Source organism: Botryllus schlosseri, chromosome 9 (assembly GCF_051294905.1).
Source record: "Botryllus schlosseri isolate E-star chromosome 9, Bs_hap1, whole genome shotgun sequence".
NCBI classification, from domain to species: domain Eukaryota; kingdom Metazoa; phylum Chordata; class Ascidiacea; order Stolidobranchia; family Styelidae; genus Botryllus; species Botryllus schlosseri.
The window spans coordinates 11607147-11632436 of record NC_137244.1 but is presented as its reverse complement, the minus strand read 5'-3'; the positions used below and the strand labels follow the sequence as shown (position 1 = coordinate 11632436).

General features: G+C 42.7%; 3 protein-coding genes across 3 annotated transcripts in view; 1 reads left to right on the top strand and 2 right to left on the bottom strand.

Moving 5' to 3' along the window:
* LOC145446561 (CDP-diacylglycerol--inositol 3-phosphatidyltransferase-like) overlaps window positions 1-3498 on the bottom strand; it is a 125387-nt gene extending 121889 nt beyond the window's left edge. The window contains exon 1 of the mRNA XM_080324905.1: window positions 3028-3498. Within this exon, the coding sequence (XP_080181031.1) occupies window positions 3028-3235 (208 nt within the window). The 5' untranslated portion in view covers window positions 3236-3498. The remainder of the gene's footprint in view (window positions 1-3027) is intronic.
* An 11594-nt stretch (window positions 3499-15092) lies between these two features.
* On the top strand, window positions 15093-19101 carry LOC145447163 (uncharacterized). The gene is made up of 6 exons (XM_080325578.1): window positions 15093-15358; window positions 16316-16418; window positions 16841-16951; window positions 17010-17072; window positions 17250-17330; window positions 18321-19101. Exons 1-6 carry the CDS (start codon window positions 15258-15260, stop codon window positions 18438-18440), a joined length of 579 nt encoding a protein of 192 aa, XP_080181704.1. The 5' UTR covers window positions 15093-15257; the 3' UTR covers window positions 18441-19101.
* A 4806-nt stretch (window positions 19102-23907) lies between these two features.
* Window positions 23908-24693, bottom strand: LOC145446670 (uncharacterized). Its single transcript, XM_080325021.1, has one exon. It carries the CDS (start codon window positions 24691-24693, stop codon window positions 23908-23910), a length of 786 nt encoding a protein of 261 aa, XP_080181147.1.
* Window positions 24694-25290: the final 597 nt, after the last annotated feature.

Genomic DNA, 25290 nt, shown 5'->3' with positions numbered 1-25290 from the left:
GGACATCAGTATATCGCAACATTCGTAAGCCGCAACAAGCAGGTTTTGCACACTTATCCCACGACGTAAAAGCGCTGTGTCACCGCTGTGACTATAAATCGAGAGATTGCGTATGCCTAACTGGGAAGGTCAACGAGTTCGGACACATACGCAATTGTTATCTCATAGATTGGACAAGGAAATGTCATATTGAATCCAAAACATCATTCTGAAGAACTACGGATAGCAGCCTCGGAAATTCGGTCCCGGTACAGCTTGGGAGATTCTGGCCTTGAGGCTGGAGACTGTCACACGACACATACGGCTTACGGTCTATCAGTGGTGGCTGGTCCTATAGGGCAACTGGGGCATTGCCCCACCTAAAATTCTGTTCAATAACAATTTAACCATTTATAGACGCACAGCGCTCAATATATATCGAGATCACAGCGAAACCCGCGTTCTTCTTGGGCTTTCGCTTGCAAATGCCCATACATAGCGAAGTCTCCGCGAAAATCGAATTCTCTTCTGTGTTTTCGCTTTGTGAATGCCTAGCCGGGGCTTGCCCCGGTAGCGCTCATAACAAGCTTTCACTATCTATTCTCTCAAAGCTGCGCACAATTAAGAAACGTTGCTTTACTCTCTCCTATTCGTAAAATGGCCGAGCAACCGGGGCAAATATGGTTGCTCGCCCCTAAGGTGTGATGTAACAATCGTATCTATATCTGAACTCGGATACCGTGATATGCGTTGAGTCGACCGTTGCTGGTACAGGTCGATTTTGATGGTGTTTCACACCATGATAATTCTTGAAACTTGGTATGTCATGTCGTGATGGTGGTATTTAACACTGCCCTAAGTTTCAGGGTTTCTACTCAAGGTTTAGGGTAGTAATTCCGTTTCCAAAGTCGAGTGTGTGCTGATCGGTCATGTATCGCAAACATATTTCACGCAAAGCCGGTATTGGTCTCCATTGATTTTAACGATGCTCCTTAGCTAGATCCGTCATGAACTTTTACATGGTATGTCTTGATTTTAGTATCGAACGCTGTGCCAAGTCTCAAGGTTGACACTCAATGATTAGGGCAGCAATTTCGTTATTAAGTTCGAGTATGGTAGAGATGTGCGCTGATCTGACACTTAGCCTACCTAACGCATTGCGGATTTCACGCAAAAGCCGGTGTGTCTGTGTTCCATACTGAGATAGGTGATGAGATGATGATATCATGAAACAGTTTACTAACATCCTCGGTTTGCATTCAAATATTTAGTTTTATTTTATATTCTCCAATGTCAATTTCACCGTGGAATGGTGGCCTTCGGGCCATTTGCTCACAATTACAACCCCTGTCAAGCGCGATAGCTGTTTCGTTTTCGATGGCGGCTAACAGCTGATCGCTTGATCAGCCGATTCCTCAGTAAATATTACGCAAAATTCGGCGTTGATCTGTTCGTATTAATTTTGACAGTGTACCATACCGAAAACGGTCATGAGGCTATACTTCTCGATGATTTCATGTAACAGTGTACCAAGTTTTCGGCTTTCATCCACGTATTTATTCGGTAATATATTTTCCGAAGGCGATTTTGCAGCAGACATATAGACACTATAGACCGTAAGCCGTATGTGTCGTGTGACAGTCTCCAGCCTCAAGGCCAGAATCTCCCAAGCTGTACCGGGACCGAATTTCCGACGCTGCTGTCCGTAGTTCTTCAGAATGATGTTTTGGATTCAATATGACATTTCCTTGTCCAATCTATGAGATAACAATTGCGTATGTGTCCGAACTCGTTGACCTTTCCAGTTAGGCATACGCAATCTCTCGATTTATAGTCATTTCCATTTCTGCAGATAAGTAGTCAGGTCAAGTGCGAACATGAATCGTGTTGAATCTTTGCTCCGTACGCCGTTTAGCCAGCTGCCTTTAGAGCAAAAATTAGAGGTAAAGCGACTAGGTCCGTATCAGCCTAGAAATTGCCCATTGATCCAATCGTACGCCGGAGAAAAGCGCACTCGTGCCTTTTCTTCAGCGCATTTCGATAAAAATGAATGGCTTACTTATGGCGAGGATAAAAACGCCTTGTTTTGCTTTTACTGTCTTTTATTCGACAGTGCCGGTACCGGAAGCAGTGGCTCTTGTTGGAACAAAATTGGTTATCGCGATCTGAAGCATTTGTCAGAGCGTCTGAAAACGCACCAAAAATCCCAAGTGCACATGGCTAGTGCAGTTAAATATAAATTGTTTGGCAGAGTAAATGTAATGTCGCAGCTCAATGAAAGTTATCGCGTATCAGTCTGCAAGCACAATGAGCTTGTAGATAAGAATGGCATGTTCTCTCTCGGGTGATTGATGCCATTAAATTTATTGGAGTTCATGAATTGCCCCTTCGAGGCCACGATGAGAAGGAATGCTCTCTCAATAGGGGGGTATTTTTGAATCTAATTAAATACACGGCTTCCATTGATAGCATTTTACGCGAACATCTCGACACCGCGACAGTAGCTAAGGGTACCTCACAGACTATTCAAAATGATGTGCTTGATTCGATATATCACATCTATCTACAGCATTTGTTTACCGAGATTGTTGACGCTGAATTTCTATCTATTCAGTCTGACGAAACAACTGACATTACGTGTTTGTCACAACTAGTCGTGATTTTTCGGTTCACGAAATTTGGTATGCCAGTCGAACGATTCCACAGCTTTGTGGCTGTTGACGATCGCACTGCTGTCGGAATTTCTTACGTATTAAAAAAAACATTACAGCCCTATTCAGTTGAGTCGAAACTTATTGCGCAAACCTACGACGGCGCAGCAGTCATGAGCGGATCGCGACATAGCGTACAAGTTTTAATGAAAGAAGTTTACCCGCATGCGCATTTTTTGCATTGCTGCGCGCATCAGCTCAATCTTGTAGTGAAAAAAATGTGCTTAGGAATATCTTCTGTCAAGATATTCTTTGCAAATCTTTCAGGGTTCTCCTCCTTTTTCTCTTTCGCCAAAGCGATCTGATCTATTGCGCGACATATGCAAGCACCGGTTACCTAGATGCGTATCAACACGGTGGAACTTCCAATCCAGAGTTGTGCAACGAGTGTCAGAGAGTAGGGTGGAGCTTCTGGAATGCTTCTCAGTGATTGAGAGCTCTCCTGTCTGGGATGATACTTCCATACGTGAAGCGGCGGGGCTTAAACGACTCCTGGAAGACGAAGAATTTTTTTTCTTTTTGAAGCTTTTTTGTGACATCTTCATGCACGTCGATACACTGTACAGCACTTCTCAGTCGCGTATGGCCGATGGTACTACTGCGCAATTGTGTATTGCACATTTTTGTGAGGCAATTTCGCATATCCGGGCGAATGTACACTTCGCTGGTGACACAGCGCTTTTACGTCGTGGGATAAGTGTGCAAAACCTGCTTGTTGCGGCTTACGAATGTTGCGATATACTGATGTCCCAAATCCAACATCGTCTGAATAGTGACCAGTTGGTTACTTTCGCCCTGTTAAATCCGGGAAATTTCCCTGCCTACAAAATTCATTTTCCTTCTGGACTACTGCGCAGCGTGCCTCGTTATTACCCGATGATCGACATTGCTCGGTTGGAGAGCGAGTTGACTTGTTTGTATTCTAACACATCCTTTTCGGAAATTAAAACCACTAGCGAACTTTCAAAATTCCTAGTTGAAAATTCGCTTTCGATCAACTTTGCTACAGTAACTAGCTTTCTGAATATCATTTTGACCACCCCGATTTCATCCGCGGAATCCGAGCGCAGTTTCAGCACATTGAAACGTATCAAGACCTTTCTCAGAAACAGGATGGGCCAAGATAGGCTTAATGCGTTGGCTGTTCTCTCTATTCACAACGACGTGGTTCTGGGAATTCCAGATTTCAATAAACTCGTTATTGAACATTTTGCTAATAAGAAATCACGTCGCGCACAATACTTATACAAGACATAAATTAATGCTGGTGGGCGGACGACTGTGCACATCATGTTCTTTCCGAATAATTTCAATCAAGTGAGCCCAGGTAACTCAACCATGTCTATGGCTAAGGAAAAGTGAGTGGTTTTCATCCTTATTACTCGAGGCACACTGACAGTTAATTTACCGATATATTTTGTTATGGCTATGGAAAAAAAGTGAAAAATTCATCAAGATGAAATAATTTATTCATGAAATTGTTTAATGCGATATGTGCTCGCATTTCAATTTAACACAATGCTTTGATTCCTGCTTGAATGATGGCAGGCAGACTCGTAATTAATCTTCCATGGATAACAGCTGACTTTTTATAATGTTTTACGTTTATGGGTGCCACCGCTTTGATTGCCTATCCCCTGGTCGTAACGCATCAGGATCGTGTACCAAACACTTTCGGACGAGGGCAAATCGATTTGACTCGCTTTCGGGACGAGAATCCATATACAAATCGGGTCGGAGGCGCTGCAGCACTTTACAGAATTGCTGAGCATGGAACGATTAAAACACCACAAGGTGTCATGCGAATGCTCTTTGTAGGTAGTTGGTCTGTGTATTTTTGGTATAGTCTTACTCGGCGCTTGCGTAATCTCTACCACGAAATCATAACGCATGCTACTAAGGATAACCTGATGATTGATTCGTGGCATGGGAACGATTCTTAGTTCGCGTACATTTTGTAAAATAATCATTTGAATAAAAAACAATGAATAAAACATTTGTTACCGCACTTCAAGTCGCGCCACCGGCAAACCTCTCGCGGCACCTACGTTAAAAATCATTGTTTACGGGAAATTCAGGTGGCCATCATGAACGTTGAAAAACGCTTCTGTGACGTCATATTGATAACAAGTCGCTTGCGGCCCTTGCCCCACCACCCGATATTGTCACGAGCCGCCACTGCGGTCTATAGTGTCTATATGTCTGCTGCAAAATCGCCTTCGGAAAATATATTACCGAATAAATACGTGGATGAAAGCCGAAAACTTGGTACACTGTTACATGAAATCATCGAGAAGTATAGCCTCATGACCGTTTTCGGTATGGTACACTGTCAAAATTAATACGAACAGATCAACGCCGAATTTTGCGTAATATTTACTGAGGAATCGGCTGATCAAGCGATCAGCTGTTAGCCGCCATCGAAAACGAAACAGCTATCGCGCTTGACAGAGGTTGTAATTGTGAGCAAATGGCCCGAAGGCCACCATTCCACGGTGAAATTGACATTGGAGAATATAAAATAAAACTAAATATTTGAATGCAAACCGAGGATGTTAGTAAACTGTTTCATGATATCATCATCTCATCACCTATCTCAGTATGGAACACAGATACACCGGCTTTTGCGTGAAATCCGCAATGCGTTAGGTAGGCTAAGTGTCAGATCAGCGCACATCTCTACCATACTCGAACTTAATAACGAAATTGCTGCCCTAATCATTGAGTGTCAACCTTGAGACTTGGCACAGCGTTCGATACTAAAATCAAGACATACCATGTAAAAGTTCATGACGGATCTAGCTAAGGAGCATCGTTAAAATCAATGGAGACCAATACCGGCTTTGCGTGAAATATGTTTGCGATACATGACCGATCAGCACACACTCGACTTTGGAAACGGAATTACTACCCTAAACTTTGAGTAGAAACCCTGAAACTTAGGACAGTGTTAAATACCACCATCACGACATGACATACCAAGTTTCAAGAATTATCATGGTGTGAAACACCATCAAAATCGACCTGTACCAGCAACGGTCGACTCAACGCATATCACGGTATCCGAGTTCAGATATAGATACGATTGTTACATCACACCTTAGGGGCGAGCAAGCATATTTGCCCCGGTTGCTCGGCCATTTTACGAATAGGAGAGAGTAAAGCAACGTTTCTTAATTGTGCGCAGGTTTGAGAGAATAGATAGTGAAAGCTTGTTATGAGCGCTACCGGGGCAAGCCCCGGCTAGGCATTCACAAAGCGAAAACACAGAAGAGAATTCGATTTTCGCGGAGACTTCGCTATGTATGGGCATTTGCAAGCGAAAGCACAAGAAGAACGCGGGTTTCGCTGTGATCTCGATATATATTAAGCGCTGTGCGTCTATAAATGGTTAAATTGTTATTGAACAGAATTTTAGGTGGGGCAATGCCCCAGTTGCCCTATAGGACGAGCCGCCACTGGTAGAAAGGGACGTGGCTTCTAAAAGATCAACATCGAAAAGAACGGTAACATCGGGCATTACGGGCACTCTAGGCCGAGGTGGACGTTAGGAAGGAAAGGACGTAGTGTATTTTTGTCCTTGATGTGTTTGCGGCATATACACCGACTCATGATATACAACACGATCTGCGCATATGCATACCATGAGTGCATGATGTGCATATGCCGCTGGACAAGGAAGTGCAGATATAGCCTTTACGGCTTTCTATGTGATGCACCACCCCTCCATGCTATCCCAATATTGCATGAGCGCCAAGCAGGGAAGCCATGGATACCAGTGTTACTAATCAGGTCTTTGGTCTGACCCGGCCGGGAATCGAACCCACGACCTACCGATCAAGAAGTGGGACGCTTAACCATTACGCTACTGATGCGTGTCGTTCGACATCCTCCCATCTGTTCATGACATCGCATTGTGTCTAATCGCATTGTATGTTGTGTGTGACTTGTTCAGATGAAAAATATAACCGAACGATATATTGCTGAAAAGGAGGACAAATGATGAAATGGTATCGCTAGTGCACGTCATCATCACCGGATGATTATAGTTTATGGTTGATCAGCAGACCAGAACAGTGTAAACTAAAGGTAATTTTATATTACCACTGTGATGCTAATAGCACATCAGCAGAAATATGATGACCGCGTGAATCATTGTGAATGTACATGGATAACATGATTTTTTTCGGTTTATAAAATTTCGGAATAACTGGAATATGTGTTGCCAGATTTCAAAATTCTCAGAAAAACCGGTTGCCAGCTCATAATATTTAGAGCTGATCAACAAAAAGGATCCTGTTCCGGCAAATAGACATCCAAATGCCTACATTCTAACGATAAAACCGAAAAATCATATTCACCCCTCTGCGACCCCAAGGGCAGATCCACTTCTTGCTACAAGTCGAAATGACTATCCCAACATTACCCCAAAAATATTTCAGCCTTCGGAACACAATAGGGGACCCAGCAGAATCTTTTGAAAATGGATATTTTTCGATGAAATAACCGTAATGATATTATAACGGATATTTAAAAAATCATTTTCACCCCTCTGCGACCCCAAGGGCAGATCCACTTCTTGCTACAAGTCGAAAAGACTATCCCAACATTACCCCAAAAATATTTCAGCCTTCGGAACACAATAGGGGACCCAGCAGAATCTTTTGAAAATGAATATTTTTTCAAGAAATAGGGATGCACATAATGATATCATAACGGATATTTAAAATATCATATTCACCCCTCTGCGGCCCAAGGGCAGAACTACACCTTGCTACCACCAGAGAATCCTATGAAAATTGATCATTTTTCAGGAAATAAACATGCTCGTACTGATATTATAACGGAAATTCGAAAAATCATCTAACCATCTGCGGCCTCAACGGCAAAACTACACCTTACTACAAGTCGAAATGGCGATCCCAATCATGAACTTTTCCGAAAAAAAAACACGAATAATGTAGACCCATGGCATGTTCGTTGATGTTCGACTAAAGTCAAACAATCACTTTAGATGGCACATTCACATGCAAACGAGGGATATATAGAGTTCGTCGCAAACATAGAGGATACAAGTTTCATTCGAAATCAGTATTCGTTCATAGTATAAATACAGAAATATCAAATTGCGAGTCCATCATCGCTTTAGCTGCAATGTAGCTGAGCCTGCGTTTGTGCATTACATATTTAATGCAGATCTCTTTCAGTATAACGTATCGGAAGAATTCATCAGCATGAAAATCGTGCTCCAACACATTCATTAGTTCACAATTTTTTTTTTGATGACCGATGGATTGAACACATTCGTGATACGTGGCGCTGAGTACGCGTGCACAGTGACAGTCGAATTGACTCACTTTCTGAAGAGTTTCTTCTGCAGGCATAACTTCGACATCAAATATCAATACGAATTTCCAGTGTCATCTTCTGGTAATAAGTCTGGCGGCGCTTTGCACTTAGTACGCTGAGCCAATTTGAATTGCATCATCAATTTCTTGTTGATAAGAAAAGTTCCGTGAGTTTGATGATTTGGTTCCTGGCACGCGTTTCGAGGCCTTTCACACAAAGCTGTGAAGTACGAGACTAAACTGTCAGCAAAGATTTCGTCAAATTCTCGTGGTATTTAAACATTATCATTTGGAACTCCGTGACATTTTACATCCTGATTTCCAAATTTTCAATTGGTCTCATTCTTTTTCTCTTCACAATTTTTGGTTTTGGAGTCTCATCTTCGTTGGCGGTAGAATCATCGTCGCTTATAATCAGACGCTTATCTGGGCGTCTTACATAAAAAATATATATCCGTTCTGAGTCTTCACAGTAGATGAAACGTCACACGGCTTTCTCGATAAACGTTATTGTCATCATACACAACTGTGGTACCATCCTTCTTCATTACGTTGGTGACGTAGTGTCCCGCGTTGACCGATTCGCCAAGCCTTGAAACTATGGCGTTTAAATTGAAGCACTTGCCTCCATACTTAATATGTTCCTCTGCTGCAAGGCTGTAGGAAAGAATATTGCTACGATCGTTCCTTGGTGCATGAACCACCAATAAACTCGGAGTCGACAAGATCTGACGATGCATACCCACCACAGAGGTACATTTCAAACAAGGTTCTGTGGTCGAATCATCGAATTGCTTTCGGATATTGTCCTCCAGTGACTCAGTTGCATTATCCCTGACAACAAGACGAATGACTGTTTTGTTTGTGGTCGATTGATTTATGAAGCCACAGAATTGGCAAGCTCCTCGTAATTCAATATGCGTGTTGCAATTCAGGTTGGCCTTTTCCAAAATTGTGGGGATATTGCTGAGCTCGAAAAATTCTATGGCGTCTTGTTGTTGTTTCGCTGGAAACTTACAAGCCTCAGCAGATTCCCTGGCGTCATTTTCAATTTCCTGATCCGTACTCTCCTTGCGGTTTACTAGGTTAGAAATGATTTGAGCTGTATGATTGATGGATTGGATTTCTTCAATATCTCCTGCCCAGCTACACGGAAAGCACGAAGCTACTGCCTGTACAATTGAATTAAACCAACATGTGTTTCCCATGTTTTTCAATCCTATGCCGGCGACATCTTTCAGAATGAATATTTCTTTAGATTTTTTGACATCTGGATGGACGACCTCTGATGTTCTTGCAAAATCGTAAAGAATCCAATGGCGAAAATGTGTTTGATCCAATGGGAATTTCACGGTTCCTGCTGAGCATATCACCCGGGCGACAAGGCAAACGCAAACTCCACAGCTGCTGTTGTCTACCTGCTTCAACACATTCCTTGCCTTGCACCGCGCCTTCAGTATCCGTTTTTGGCTAGATCTTGAGCGACCCAATATGGAGCGTAGTCGTTGTTCTACAAGTTTGGCCAGATCCTCTTTATTTTTTGAGGAAGAATCAATCAAATACCACATGTTTGAATGTTTTGAGTACCACAGAAGAAAAAAGTGTTCGTTGTACAGAACAGGGAGAAGAAGGTGGTCAGGAACATCTCCTGCTGCGTTCATCAGTACAGAAGAAAATTTCACCACTGCTTATTCCTCAATTTCCGTTGGGTTTTGTAATAAGATCAAATTATTATATGTGTCTGAAAAGCCGAATCTTTTCAGGCCAAGGTCTTTATTCAGATTAATAACGCACTGACAAATATATGAGTTGACCACGTCTGCCGTAAGCCACTCTGGATAAGTCGTGTTTAAAACATGCGACTGGATTTTGTTCATGACAATGTCATCAGGATCCAAACACAAACAGTAAACGTCCATCCAAGATACATGCGCACCATTTGGAGTGGAGAAGGCAATTTCTTTGAATTCTTCAAACAAGTGTTCATGATCGTGCCACAATGATCTCGCAAAAGCGTAGACCTGATTTAGCTGACTCACATTGATATTACTTTCCAACACCCCATTTTTCAAATTATCAAGTCGACAAAGGATAGCACCTTCGGAGACGTCGTCAGCGACTGTGACACCGCGAAATTTCAAATGTGCGGCAGCTTTTTTGGACACGTAGTATCCCGAAGCCCGTCGTTTTCGTTTCTTGAATACTGATTTGATGAGTTGATGATTTGAATCGGGAGTTTTAGCATTCGATGAAGACGTTCTCTGAAACCTGTTTTTCGTTTTATTTGATTTCTCGTTGGTACTTTTTCTGTAACCCTCATGGAAAACAGTATCGCAATATATTTCGCAAGACCTTGACACTTCGTTGCGATATTTTAAGATAAATTTATCCAAAGAGCATTTCGATGTGGTATTTTCAAAGTAGATATTTTTCAATTGAAAAAAATGTTCCTCAATTATTCCTTGGGTTCGATTGTTTTTACATATAGACTGTATTCCCTTTTCATTACTTTGCTTTTCAAGATTGTTGTAGAATTTTGCATATTTGGCATAAAAAGCAGTGACTGAATTTTCATTGACGTGTCGCGATAAGTCTCCAAGCAAAAGGCCGGACGTGGCTGCGAGTTTTGGAAAAAATATCGACATCAATTTTTCCATAAAATTGTCGGAGAAATATGCATTTTCCACGGGGAATTTTTCTTTACAATTTCCGTTTCTGTATGATTCACTGTGCTTGAATTCGTTGATCATTTTCTCATAGCGCAAATAGAAGGCCGACTTGAGCTCCTGTTTTTTGTCCAGCGACGCAACATTCGAAAAAAAATCTTCATCATTGCCGAAATCGTCAGAGTCTCCTTCTTCAGACGCACGTAGGCTACTGCGAATACAGGGTGCGTACTATAAACGGGTAGTGGGTACACACTACACAGGCATCAACTTGAATTTGGTACTCTTACTTTGTGTAGATCAAATTCTTCATCCTTTTCTGTTTCCTTCGCCATCGCATTTTCGCGTGTAACGTATAATTCCTTTACAGGGATGTCACCTGAATTTTGTCAACTGCTGAACTATGTACTAAAGAATATAAAACAGTGGTTCCCAACGTGGGTGATATCGCCCCCCAGGGGGCGATTTGGCGGTCTAGGGGGGCGAAAATAACGAAGGGGGCGAAAACAACGAAGGGGGCGATATGGAGGCGATGGCGCGTTAAAACGGCTATATTGGAGTCGGCACCGTAACAACCGCACCCCAAACCCCCCAATTGGGGGTGGGGGCCTGAACTCGATGGGGTGCCAAAATTATTTCGTGAATTAATATAAATTATAGTGTAATTTTTTAGAAATTCAAGCAACTTTTTCAAAAAATAAATATAACTGTTTCATATACGTATCTTGATTTGGGGGTACCCGTCACCCAACAAAAATACGCATGATTTATGGAAATGGGAGACTTCGGCGTCGGCCATTACTGCGCCACGACGCACCAAGACATATGAAGTTAGAGGCCATGTAACATGCGACTCCGAGAAGTGTGCCAGAACGATTACCAGCGAGAAGACCTTGGCCAAAAAGGAATGCCCTTGTGCTGACCGAAAACTTCGATATATATACAATTATACATATATGTGTAATTGTCCATAGGCGCCTCAATGGCTGGCGTCGAATGTTCCTGTCCTGGCGACCTTAACCCTACAGGACAAATGCCATCCCGCAAGGAAAAAATTATTTGCCAGTAAAGAAATACCAATTTGAAATCATGTGCGTCTTTTAGTTTGGTACGTTTTGACGATTTCCATATCTTCTCACATAGCCGTATAGGAGGTCACGAAATGGCATCATGTAACGAAGTTAATATAACAACGATTCCGCCCGAAGATGTTTAATTATTATTTAGAGGTCCTACCTTTTTCAACACACCACACTCAGCTCTACCGGCGAATCTGATTACGTGAGCAGAAAGAGGATAAAAAATTGATAGCAATATATATGCAATTCCCGACCATATTGACCGATTCAAACATGGATTACATAAATTTGTCGCGCTTCGCGCGTTTAGGCGAAATACGGTGACTCACCAAACACTACATGAAATAGGGTATAGCCGATACGTAGCGACAAACAGCCCACTGGCTGAGGGGGGTCTGGTGTTTGGTTTATCACCCTATGGGGCCAAAGACCAACGTTTTAAGAGGGGACTGACGAAGTGCTGTTTTTCGGTTCCCAATATTTGGGGGGCGATGATCGGTGTGGAGCTTCAAAAGGAGGCGATGAGTCGAAAAAGGTTGGGAACCACTGATCTAAAATATTGACGTGAATAACCAAAAAAGCTCTCGTATCGAGACATGGCCCCAGCGCGCGCCAGGTATCAAAGGCATGTTTACTCTCAACCACACGCGACTATAAGTATTGTAACATTTTTACTGCGTTTAAAGGATGCTGCTCCCCCAAAAGCGAATCCTGGACTATTTTTGATCGATGGGGCTCTTATACTCTGTGGAATTCAGTGGTATGGCTGTATTGCAGGGAAACCAGGTTACCATATACCGAGCGAGATAGTGTAATGGCGATGTGTCCGGCTTCTTGATCGGGATCCTCCTATCAAGACAAAACATTCCAGAAGTGGTTATCGTGCTATCGACGTCTACAAGAACACAAAAGTATTGACAGATCACGCGACTTGACGTCTGAAGAATAATAATCTGACGATTTCGGCAATTATGGAGACTTTTTCTACAATGTTGCGTCGCTGGAAAGAAAACAGGAGCTCAAGTCGCCTTTTATTTACGATATGAGAAAATGATCAACGAACTCAAGCACAGTGAATCATACAGAAACGGAAATTGTAAAGAAAAATTATCCGAGGAAAATGCATACTTCTCCGACATTTTTATGGAAAATTGATGTCGAAACTCGCAGAATCATCCCGCCTTTTACTTGGTGATTTATCGCGACATGTCTTTGAAAATTCTGTCACTGCTTTTTATGCAAAATATTCCAATTTCTTCAACAATCTCAAAAAGCAAAGTAATGATAAGGTAATACAGTGTATATGAAAAAACAATCGAACCCAAGGAATAATTGAGGAACATTTTTTCCAATTGAAAAATATTTACTTTGAACATACCACATCGAAATGCTCATTGGATAAATTTATTCTAACATATCGCAACGAAGTGTCAAGGTCTTGTGAGAGATGTTGCGATACAGTTTTCCATAAAAAGTATAAACGGTAAATCAATTAAAACGCAAAAAAAGTTTCAGGGATCGTCTTCATCGAAAGCTAAAACTTCCGATCCAAATCACCAACTCATCAAATCAGTATTCAAGAAACGAAACAAGATAGGGAAAGTGTTAAAGAAGGTAGACAACAGCAGCTGCGGGGTTTGAATTTGCCTTGTCGCCGGGTGATATGCTCCGCAAGAACCGTCAAATACCCATTGGACCAAACACATTTCCACTATTGGATTCGTTTTTAAATATCCGTTATAACATCATTACGTGCATCCCTATTTCTTGAAAAAATATCCATTTCCAAAAGATTCTGCCGGGTCCCCATTTGTGTTCCGATGGCTGAAATATTTTTGGGGTAATGCTAGGATAGTCATTTCGACTTGTAACAAGGAGTGGATCTGCCCTTGGGGTCGCAGAGGGGTGAAAATGATTTTTTAAATATCCGGTATACTATCATCATGTTCATATCTATTTCTCAGAAAAATATTCATTTTCAAAAGGTTCTGCTGGGTTTCTTATTGTGTTCCGAAGACTGAAATATCTTTTGGGGTAATGCTGGGATAGTCATTTCGACTTGTAGCAAGGAGTGGATCTGCCCTTGGGGTCGCAGAGGGGTGAAAATGATTTTTTAAATATCCGTTATAATATCATTACGGGCATACCTATTTCTTCGAAAAATATCCATTTTCAAAAGATTCTGCTGGGTCCCCTATTGCGTTCCCAAGACTGAATTATCTTTTGGGGTAATGTTGGGATAGTCATTTTGACTAGTAGCAAGGAGGGGATTTGCCCTTGGGGTCGCAGAGGGGTGAAAATGATTTTTTAAATATCCGGTATAATATCATTACGGGCATACCTATTTCTTCGAAAAATATCCATTTTCAAAAGGTTCTGCTGGGTTTCTTATTGTGTTCCGAAGACTAAAATATCTTTTGGGGTAATGCTGGGATAGTCATTTCGACTTTTAGCAAGAAGTGGATCTGCCCTTGAGGTCGCAGAGGGGTGAATATGATTTTTTAAATATACTTTACGATATCATTACGGGCATCCTTATTTATTGAAATAATATTCATTTTCAAAAGATTCTGCTGGGTCCCCTATTATGTTCCGAAGGCTGAAATATTTTTGGGGTAATGTTGGGATAGTCATTTCGACTTGTAGCAAAGAGTGGATCTGCCCTTGGGGTCGCAGAGGGGTGAAAATGATTTTTTAAATATCCGTTATAGTATCATTACGGGCATTTCTTCGAAAAATATCCATTTTCAAAAGATTCTGCTGGGTCCCCTATTGTGTTCCGAAGGTTGAAATATTTTTGGGGTAATGTTGGGATAGTCTTTTCGATTTGTAGCAAGAAGTGGATCCGCCCTTGGGGCTGCAGAGGGGTGAAAATGATTTTTTTAAATATCCGTTATAATATCATTACGGGCATTTCTTCGAAACATATCCATTTTCAAAAGATTCTGCTGGGTCCCCTATTGTGTTCCGAAGGCTGAAATATTTTTGGGGTTATGTTGGGATAGTCATTTCGACTTGTAGCAAGAAGTGGATCTGCCCTTGGGGTCGCAGAGGGGTGAATATGAGTTTTCGGTTTTATAGTTAGAATGTAGGCATTTGGATGTCTATTTGCCGGAACAGGATCCTTTTTGTTGATCAGCTCTAAATATTATGAGCTGGCAACCGGTTTTTCTGAGAATTTTGAAATCTGGCAACACATATTCCAGTTATTCCGAAATTTTATAGACCGAAAAAAATCATGTTATTCATGTACATTCACAATGATTCACGCGGTCATCATATTTCTGCAGATGTGCTATTAGCATCACAGTGGTTTTATATTGCGCTTTCCTGAGCCGTCCCAAGCAAGCGTTACTCGTTACTCGAAGAATATATTGATTGCGTACTGTCAAAATAAGTGTGGAGCTATTTGGAAATAAGTGAGCTGCTCTCCGACCCAATAGGATTAGGGACTGCACAGTCAAAGCGGCTGACATGTCCTGTTTTCCGGCTCAGCTGCAAGCTCCAGCGAAAAGCTTTCTTCGACCTTCCACATGGATGCCAGGTGCAAGAAATAACCACGTATGCAACCAAAGGTAACGTACTAAATAGCCTATATATCACTCCTTGTATTGAAAATTGTTGTTTGTGCACGCTTTGTGTAACTATCAAGGCTTGACTCACTACGGTGCCTGCAATCTGCCTGCGTTGCTGCGTGAATGTTGCTTGAGCTGATCTGCCTGATCGTTCCCGAATTCGTGATGACTGATCAGGAACATCGATCAATGCGTGTAACGTGGGGTTACCATACGTCCAAGTTTTCGAAAATGTCCCCCGACTCCGAGGACGCCTAAATGTCCTCCTTTTTGGCAATCCGTCCTCCTTACAGCTAAGATAATGGAGAGATTCTATGGTTCCTGGTTCAAGCGAAAGTGACGACTTATTTTTTTTAGTCAACACCACTAATTTTAAGTAAAAAGTGTGAAAATAGAAAGCGCCTGTTTTCAGTTTTGATCAACTAACTTTTCTGATTTTGTTAAAGTGTCCTCCTTTCCCGATTCCAAAATATGGTAACCCTATGTAACGCAACGTGTTATGGGTTTCATTTTACTCAGATATGTGATGTTGCATACAGATTGCATGTACTATGCAGTATGTAATGAGGATTAGCTGCATTAGGCTATGGTACTAAAATCTCTTCGTTCCTGAAACCTCAGTCCTGTGATGTCCTGATGGATTGTGGGCTATTGAGGTCAACATTGTTAATTTTGACATTTTAAATGCGCTTATATTTTAGATTATTATTCCTGTATTGTCATGTATTGCTAATAATTAATGACCGATTCATATTTATTTTCATACTAGATTTCTGTACGGTAACAGCAGGCTACCTGTACCATGTTGAATTAGGGAAAATCAGACTAACATTTGCTCCAAATTTGAAATCTTTGGGTAAGGCTATAAGGTCACAAAAACTGCTGCTGAGTCTACTCTGTTACTTATTTCATTACCTTACTCGAGTAACCTTGACTACGTTTTGTGCATTTTTGCAGCTGGAAATTGGAGGCAGACCCCGAGCAATGCATTGACGAGTTGATGAGATCAGTGGAGAGGTTAAATGAAAGTGAACACCCTCACGAATACTATGTGAACAAAGTATGTTTCTATTTCCATGCCTAGTCTCGGACAAAACCTTGTTAGGTTTACCAACTGAATTCTTGGCTTCTAAATATCTCCATGAGATGTGAAACTGTGCTTAGTGCTTAGTGTGCTCCTGTGCTAGGTATAGTTGAGAGTGAGAGACAGAATTTTTTTTTTAAATGAATGGAGAGAGCTGCATGTGGTGTCTGAAAACTGTCATGGCACAGGAAGAATATATATTAATATATTTACCCAACACTGACCTAAAATATACTTGTGTTTAAATATGAAAAATAGCAAAGCATGTCTCAAGAATAACTAGCATGAGGAGTAGTGTGGACAGAATAGGTGCAAAATAGGATTGTGAAAAGTGCAGTAGCAACATATTATTAAAGATTACGTGGTATGATTACTCAGAGAGCTGCTGCCTTTTTTAGGTGCGCTATCAAGATCATTGGATACAGATCTACTCGTACACACCTGCTGGATGGTTGGATGTTGTGGAGATATCAATTGTATCATCCGGAACTGATAAGTCTTTAGCAAAGGTATTGATTCTGTGAATTGATTTGCGGTACTGAGATAATAACCTGACTACCTTGACAGGTCTGTTCATTTTCCACCGGCGCAGTGCCAGCCTGGCTGCCATTTGGTCTTATTTGCGATATGGTGAGTACAGTAACCATGCTTCACTCCTTCAGTTGTCAATATGAAGGTATAAATGTGTTTGTGTCATGTCAATATCATCTTATCTTTCACTACTTGTAGGCCCCGTGCTAATATTTTTATTATGTTGTTTGTACTACGGTGGTAGTTTACACTTCGCACGTCTGTTCTGCGTTCTAGTTGCTCTGCTGGTGTCCATTTTCTGACGGAGGGCTGAATGAATTTCGTTGCAAGATACTTCGAGAGTCGCTTCCTTTTCGGGTAAGATTATGCTCGCACAACTTTTTTCTCAGATTATTGCGACTATTTGCTAAAATTATCAGGTTGGTTAAAAACCGTTGTAAACCAAATTTGACTCAATTTCACTGGTAGAAGTGAAGCTATCAGAGTGTGAAAACTTTGAATTTATTATTAAAAAAATTTCAAATCTTATTGGCTAACAAATGAAATTGTTCAGTTGTCTACAAAAACTATGCAAAACAAGTTTGACTCAATTCCAGCTCTTAGAAGTGTTGTTATTCAAGTCTTACATGAATAATAATTCTTGCAATACCCACAGGTCACAGTATAAGCTATTTTTTGAAATCCATGATTTTGAACACCAATAACTTCGCTTTCACCAGTTGCAATCGAGCCAAGTTTGTCCTCTATCGTTTTATTCGACTGTTTGACAATCCCATGGAGCAGACAGTAAAATTTGAAAAAAAAATCATTTTTATAGTAGGCCTAAATTAAAAATGGAGTCAAATTTGGTGTGCAACGTTTTTCGAGCCAACCGAAAATTTTTAGCTAATATCCGCAAATATCTGAAAAAAATGAAGTAATTTTTGAACAACCCTAGTGTACACTGTAGGTAGGTCTACACAATACACATCTACGTTGACGGCCACGAATGTATTTTTATAATTACCTATGCTTCGAGTTAAGTGGTTCGCAAGCTTCTTTGGCATACGTGAACAGCAAGATTATTCAGAAAATGGGTTGCACGTTATAACATGTGTACTTTATAAAAGCATGCTATTCCCAAGAAACATCCTCTTCGGGAGCCACTGCTCTAAGTATTGTTTGTTGTCCATTGTGACCATATTCTAACATGCAGGCTTGGGCACTTAATTCTTCTTGTAATACAAAATTAGTTCTGGATTACTTCCTTTTTTTATTTCTATCATCGAGATATCAATCCTATATGCAGTTTTTCATGTTTGGAATTCATCCCATGTTATTTAAAGTCCCTGATCTTTTCGTATTTAGGTCACCGTGCTGTTTGAAAGTGACACGGACACGCTGCTTCCAAAGGAACATGAAGACAGTACTATTCAGTACACGAGACTTGATCATCCGTGTGTTAGTGAAACACAAAAAAATAAGTAGTTCAAAATGGTTGCTACAGCGAAATTCTTCAGTTACCACACCGTGTCTGACTTCCAATATTTGAGGGTTATCATTTTTATGTCATGCAGTTATGATCGCACTGTGTCTCTTGAAATTTTGAGATTATATTGATCGAATTTTTTTATCCATTTGGCGCTAAAATGCTGTGGGGTACAGTAGCATTGTGGATATTAGTTTGTAAGTATGAAATATCTAATGTTCAAATCATTTGTTTGATTCGTGTTGGTCTGACTTGTGCCCTAGTACGCTGATTTGTTGTAATACGTTACAGTTTTAATGTGTTTCATTTCTATTCCATAAGCTGCCTTATTTTGTTTATCGATCGTGACTATTTCTTCACAATTTCTTTTGTACATGACATGTATAGTGTATAAAATCGTCTAATATATGGTCAATGTGATGTGTGTAAATATTTTGCTGTATCTGCGAGTCAATAGTAACTAAATTTTGAAAATAATGGTGCAGGATATTATCATTTTCTGCAGAAGTATAGAGATCTAAACATTGACCATGTGCACTGTTCAATTTGTCCGTTCTTATTATTTTTACTACGGTATTTTGATGTTTATATAGGGTGGAAAGCAGGAAAACTTGGCCCTTTCGCCAGTTTTTAGATGTGCACATGGAAATGGTGGTAACATATGTGTATTGTGTAGCCAGGGTGATAAGTTTATTTTTTTCATACATGATGATTTCACGTCACGAATGACTTGACCAATGTTCCCTCTAATCTACGCTCGTGCGCGCACTGCTGACAAAGTCTGTGCGCACAGGAAAATGTGTATCGCGCACAAAAAAATCCGCCTGTGGTTCGGAAAAAAATTTTCGCTATATCTTTCACATGATGATGATCAGACCCAGGGGCAATTGTACCATACCCATGCGGGGCAATTATTACAGTGTTATTTATAACTCAAAATAAACGTAATGAACAATGATAACGGGAGCACAAATTGTATTATCTAGAAACATGAGCACAGGGGCAAATACGGAAAACCTACTTGAGTAGGCCTACTCCGTATGTGTAGAAGTAAGATCTACTTCGTTACTGGCCGACTTTAGCCATGAGCACCATAAACAGTACGACAACCGGTTATAAGGAGCCGAAACATATGCTACAAATATTCAGCAACGGCGAAAATGTACAAAATTTGGAGCATTAGGCATCTCCGGGAAACTATCTATTCTATATACAATTAGGGTTACCCAATTTTGGAATCGTCATTTATGCCGATTTTCAATTGAACTTGTCCATTGTCCTACCTGTAAAAGCTGTAAAGGAAGACATTTAGGCGTCCTCGGTGGCGACATTTTCAATTTCCTGAAAAATGAGCACAATTCCTCATGGCAACCCTATATACAATAGAGATTGAAGATGATTCTCGCTAATGGCGACATCAGAAGTTGTTGTGGGCGAATAGCGATGACGCGGAAACCACAATGGATTGTGGGTTGTATAAAAGTCTGTCAGTAGTCCAGTCGACATGGACATTTCAGGGGCGTTGATAAGCAGAGATCGTCAAAGCCGTAAAGAAAGCTATTCCTGTAGAAGTAGCATTAGCGACGCAAAAATCTATTCAAGTACGAGTAGAAGTAGTGCTTTTAAAAGCCACTTAAAACTACTGAAAGTAGAAGTAGAATTGACCGGGTTTTAAATCTACTCAAGTATGTAGGTAGGAGTGAATATAGCAGCCATGAATATACGCTCTCATGGACTGTCTAGGCGAGAGCAGAGCAGTGCAAAAGTGAAGAGTGCTATCGCGCCACGTGCTACTATACGATACGAATGTTAAAAGCTAGATTACCATACGGTAGCTCCAGGACCGTAACTGCCGCACCCCAAACCTCCTAATTGGGGGGGGGGGGGGGGCAAGCTCTACTGGGGCCCAAAATTATTTCGCGAATTAACATAAATCAGAGTATTTAAAAAAAAAATTATGCAACCTTTTCATAAACCTTTTCGCGCTGCGCGCGATGTAATGTTGTCTTATATTGTAGGAACTCGTTTCCTACTGAGTAGTTAACTAACTACGTAACTCTCATTTCGATACTGAGAACGCCAGACAAGTATAGCTACACTCAATCTGTAATCACAACAACAATAATATGAACATGCTCTCTGACTGGCACCTTTTGAGCGTGCAAGTCAGAGCGGTACGAATGTATCAGAATGTTAATATTTGAACGGTAACGCGTCAGGAATAAGCGTAGTACATTTACGAGTCGCGATCGCTTGGATATAGTTTGTAAGTGTATTATGTGCAGCTACACCACCCTCCACCAGATCGTGACTAGCCTTTTCAAGCTCGAAATCGAGGGGGCACGTTAATCATTCTTCCGAAGCGAGTCTTCATCTGCTTGTTGCGCGTAGACGTCATGTCGTCCTGTTCACGTTGGAAGCTTTCCGGTGCTCGCTGCGCAGGATCTGGAGATGACATTGAAGGATCAAGCAAAGGCGGTCTACCTCTTGTAGGTGGTTGTGCCACCATGAATGGATGTTCTTTGTCCATGTAGGCTGGCTTGAGTCTGTCTGCCGAAACGAGTTCATCGCGCAAGCCAATCTTCAGTCTGAACACCTTCTCTCCTGGGGAGATTACTTCGTATGGTCCGTCATATGGTCTTGTCAGCGGGTGCCCATGTGCGCCTCTTCGCACGAAAACGAATTTACTATTTGATAAGTCTGAAGCCACACGAGCTGATGTGTTTCCATGAGAAGAGGTAGGGGTTGGGCGCAAACTTCCAGCAGTTTCTCGAAGGCGGTTAAGCAGTGGATTGTAGTTTGTAATGGTCTCAGGCGTGGCCATGAAATCTGCTGGCACTGCTATCGTCTCACCGTACACAAGTTCCGCCGAAGTGGACCCTAGGTCCGCTTTTGGTGTGGTTCGAAGTCCAAGTAAGACCCACGGTAGCTCGTCTACCCAGCCTGGATGCGTGCATCGAGCACGCAAGGCAGCCTTCATAGAACGGTGGAAGCGTTCCACCAGTCCGTTGGCTTGAGGATGGTACGAAGTGGTCCTGTGTAGTTTGGTGCCGAGAAGTTCACAAACTGCGTCCCATAGTCTGGAAGTGAACTGAGGCCCTCGGTCAGATGACATATCTGCCGGAACGCCAAATCTCGCCACCCAATTATACAGCAGTGCGCGGGCACATCCGGCGGCGGAAATGTCAGAAATCGGTATGGCTTCGGGCCACCTGGTGAACCTATCGACTATTGTAAGGAGATACGTGTATCCCCGCGAGTGAGGCAAGGGGCCTACGAGGTCGATGTTCAGATGACTGAAGCGCTTTTCTGGAACACGAAATGTTTCAAGAGCAGTTTTCGTGTGTTGAGTGACCTTCGACCGTTGGCAGGCGATACAAGACCTGCTCCACTGGTTCACGTCTTTCGCAAGACCCTTCCACACATATTTGGCGCTTACCAAATTCTTTGTGGTCCTAACGCCAGGATGCGACAATGTGTGTACAGCGTCGAAAACCCGTCGTCGCCAAGATGGTGAAACCACCGGCCTCGGTGTCCCAGTGCTGACATCACAAAGCAAGGTGGACCGCCCACCGTCAAATGGAATCCGCTGTAACTCGAGGCTAGTATCGCGCAGATCAAGGTCCGTTTGTTCCCGTGCCATCGCTTGGAAATCTAGGCCGTCGTCGATAGCGTTGACGGTGGCACGCGACAATGTGTCCGCTACCGAGTTGCTTTTCCCAGAAACGTGCCGTATGTCGGTCGTGTACTCACTGATTGCGGCCAATTGTCTGGATTGCCTGGCCGACCACGGTACACATTTCTTCGCCATGGCAAAGGTCAACGGTTTATGGTCGGTGTAGACTGTGAAGTGGCGACCTTCCAGAAAGTAGCGGAATTTTCTGATGCTCAGATGAATCGCCAACAGTTCTCTATCAAAAGCACTGTACTTTCTTTCAGCATTATTCAGTTGACGGCTAAAGAAGGCTAACGGCTTCCAAATACTCCCCAACTTCTGTTGGAGGACGCCCCCAACAGCCACATCAGATGCGTCTACTGTTAAGGCGGTTGGTGCATCTGTTTTAGGATGCACCAGGAGTGTGGCCTTGGCTAAAGCAGCCTTAGTAGCGTTGAAAGCCGTGGTCATGTCCGTGGACCACTGGACAGTTTGAGTCTTGGATTTACGACCGGCGGTAGCTCTGTATAGAGGCTGCATAATTTCCGCAGCACTTGGTAGAAATCTGTGGTAAAAGTTCACCATTCCATTGAATTCCATAAGTTGCTTGACCGTTCGAGGCGCAGGAAAATTGCGGATTACCTCCACCTTCTCAGGAAGGGGCTTGATGCCGCTGGCAGAAACTCGATGGCCAAGGAAATCCAGCGTGGACCGGCCAAATTGACATTTGGTGGGGTTTATCACAAGCCCGTGTTCTCGAAAACGGGAGAATAATGCCCGTAAGTCTGCTAAGTGCTGTTCCTGGTCTTGGCTCGCAATTAAGACGTCGTCAAGATAGACAAATACGTTTTGAAGCCCTTGGCAGACAGAATCCATCAAGCGTTGGAATGTTTGTGCCGCGTTTTTCAAACCGAACGGCATTCGTAGAAATTCAAAGAGTCCGAAAGGCGTGGTGATTGCAGTCTTCGCAACATCCTGTGGCCTGACGGGAATTTGAAAATATCCCTTTACAAGATCAACTTTTGAAAACACCGATTTGCCATCCAAGTTGTGTGAGAAATCTTGAATGTTAGGGACCGGGTACCGATCAGGTGTCGTGGCATCGTTCAAGCGCCTGTAATCGCCGCAGGGGCGGCTTTCACCATTGGCTTTTGGTACTACATGCAGGGGAGACGCCCACTGGCTGCTGGACCTGCGTATAATCCCCAGTCTTTCCATGTTGTCGAACTCATCTTTTGCGGCCTTGAGACGGTCTGGGCGCAATCTGCGTGGGCGCGAAAAGACGGGTTGGCCGGTCGTTACAATGTGGTGTTCCACACCGTGTTTCGGCTGTTGAAGTTCAAAAGACGGTTTGGTAATCTCGCTGAATTCATCGAGAAGCTTTGAGTATACCGTGTGCGGATGCTTTTCGACTACATGGAGTTGCGTGTGACGGGACCATGACAGGTGTCCCACGACAGCTGTACGGCATGTTGAAGCTTCAAGAAGCCGTCGCCCACCTATGTCAACTAGGAGGCTATGCCGCAAAAGGAAATCTGCTCCGAGAATGGGACGAGAAACGTCCGCGAGGACAAACCGGCACTCATACGTCTTGGTGCCGATGTGCAGTATTTCCGTTCTGTATCCATAAGTCTTGATCTCTGAGCCATTTGCAGCTACCAGAAGGGGACCGGTATTGCGAGAGAGGCGATCAGAGCGTAGAGCGGGAAGGATGCTAACCTGGGCTCCTGTGTCTACCAGGAACCCGCGGGCGGATTTGGCATCGTTGATGATCAAGAGGCAGCTACGAATTCCACCAACCGCGTCAGCCTCTAACCGCGATCGGCGTCGTCGTTTCCCTGTCGGGTCTTTCTGCGACGGGCGTAGCGCACCGTCTTCGGTGCCGAAGATTCACTTTTCTGCTTAGACACCAACTGGGCAAATGCGCACCCTTGTTTGCAGTTCGTAGCCTTCATACCGAAAGTTTTGTGGTAGTGACAGATGAAAACTCCGGTTGCGCTGTTTACTTCTGCCTGTGGGGCGATATCCTGCGCGTCATGGCGTAAGGCGCTCACGTTGGCTGTCTGAGCTGCGAAAAACACTCTATCCGCAACTTCGGCCAGTTTTTCAACATCTGTTTCTGCGGATGTGGCCAGCGCTGTTCGCACTGCAGCAGGTAGCTGGGCCAACCAGAACGCTCGCAGTAATGTCTCTTGACTGCCACCTAGCGCGCGCATGTATCTCAACAACCCAGACGGCTTTCTGTCTCCTAAGCCGGCTATGTTAAGAAGTTCAGAGTCCTTAACTTCTTGTGGCTTGCCATATACTTTGATTAGCGCCCTTTTGATAGCAGAGTACTTTTCTGTTGCTGGCGGGTCAGTAAGGAGAGAGGAAATTTCGCTAGCAGTGGCGTTATCTAACACCGAAACCACATGGTTAAATTTCGTTTCATCTCGAGTGATGCGTGCAGCCTCGAACTGAGCTTCAGCTCTAGCGAACCACAAAGTAGGGTTGTCAGTCCATATTGACGGAAGTTTAACGCTTACCGCATTAGCTGTCGAAGGAATGACGAGATTCTTCAGTGCGTCGGTCAATCCCTGCAAAGCGGCGTTATCCATGTTGGAAAGCGTCAGTATAATCCTGGCTGTGCACAATATTTGTGGTCTTCTGGAGTCTTCCAGGTAGTTCGGGGTCACCAATGTAGGAACTCGTTTCCTACTGAGTAGTTAACTAACTACGTAACTCTCATTTCGATACTGAGAACGCCAGACAAGTATAGCTACACTCAATCTGTAATCACAACAACAATAATATGAACATGCTCTCTGACTGGCACCTTTTGAGCGTGCAAGTCAGAGCGGTACGAATGTATCAGAATGTTAATATTTGAACGGTAACGCGTCAGGAATAAGCGTAGTACATTTACGAGTCGCGATCGCTTGGATATAGTTTGTAAGTGTATTATGTGCAGCTACAATATCCTATTTATTGGGTACCCTTTACCCAACAAAAAATACGCATGATATATAGAAATGGACACTTCGGCGTCGGCCGTTACCGCGCCACGACGCACCAAGACTTATGAAGTTATAGGCCATGTAACATGCGACTCCGAAAAGTGTGCCAGAACTATCAACAACGAGATGACCTTAGCCGAAAAGAACTGCCCTTGTGCTGACCGAAAACTTCGATATATATACATATTTAATTGTCCA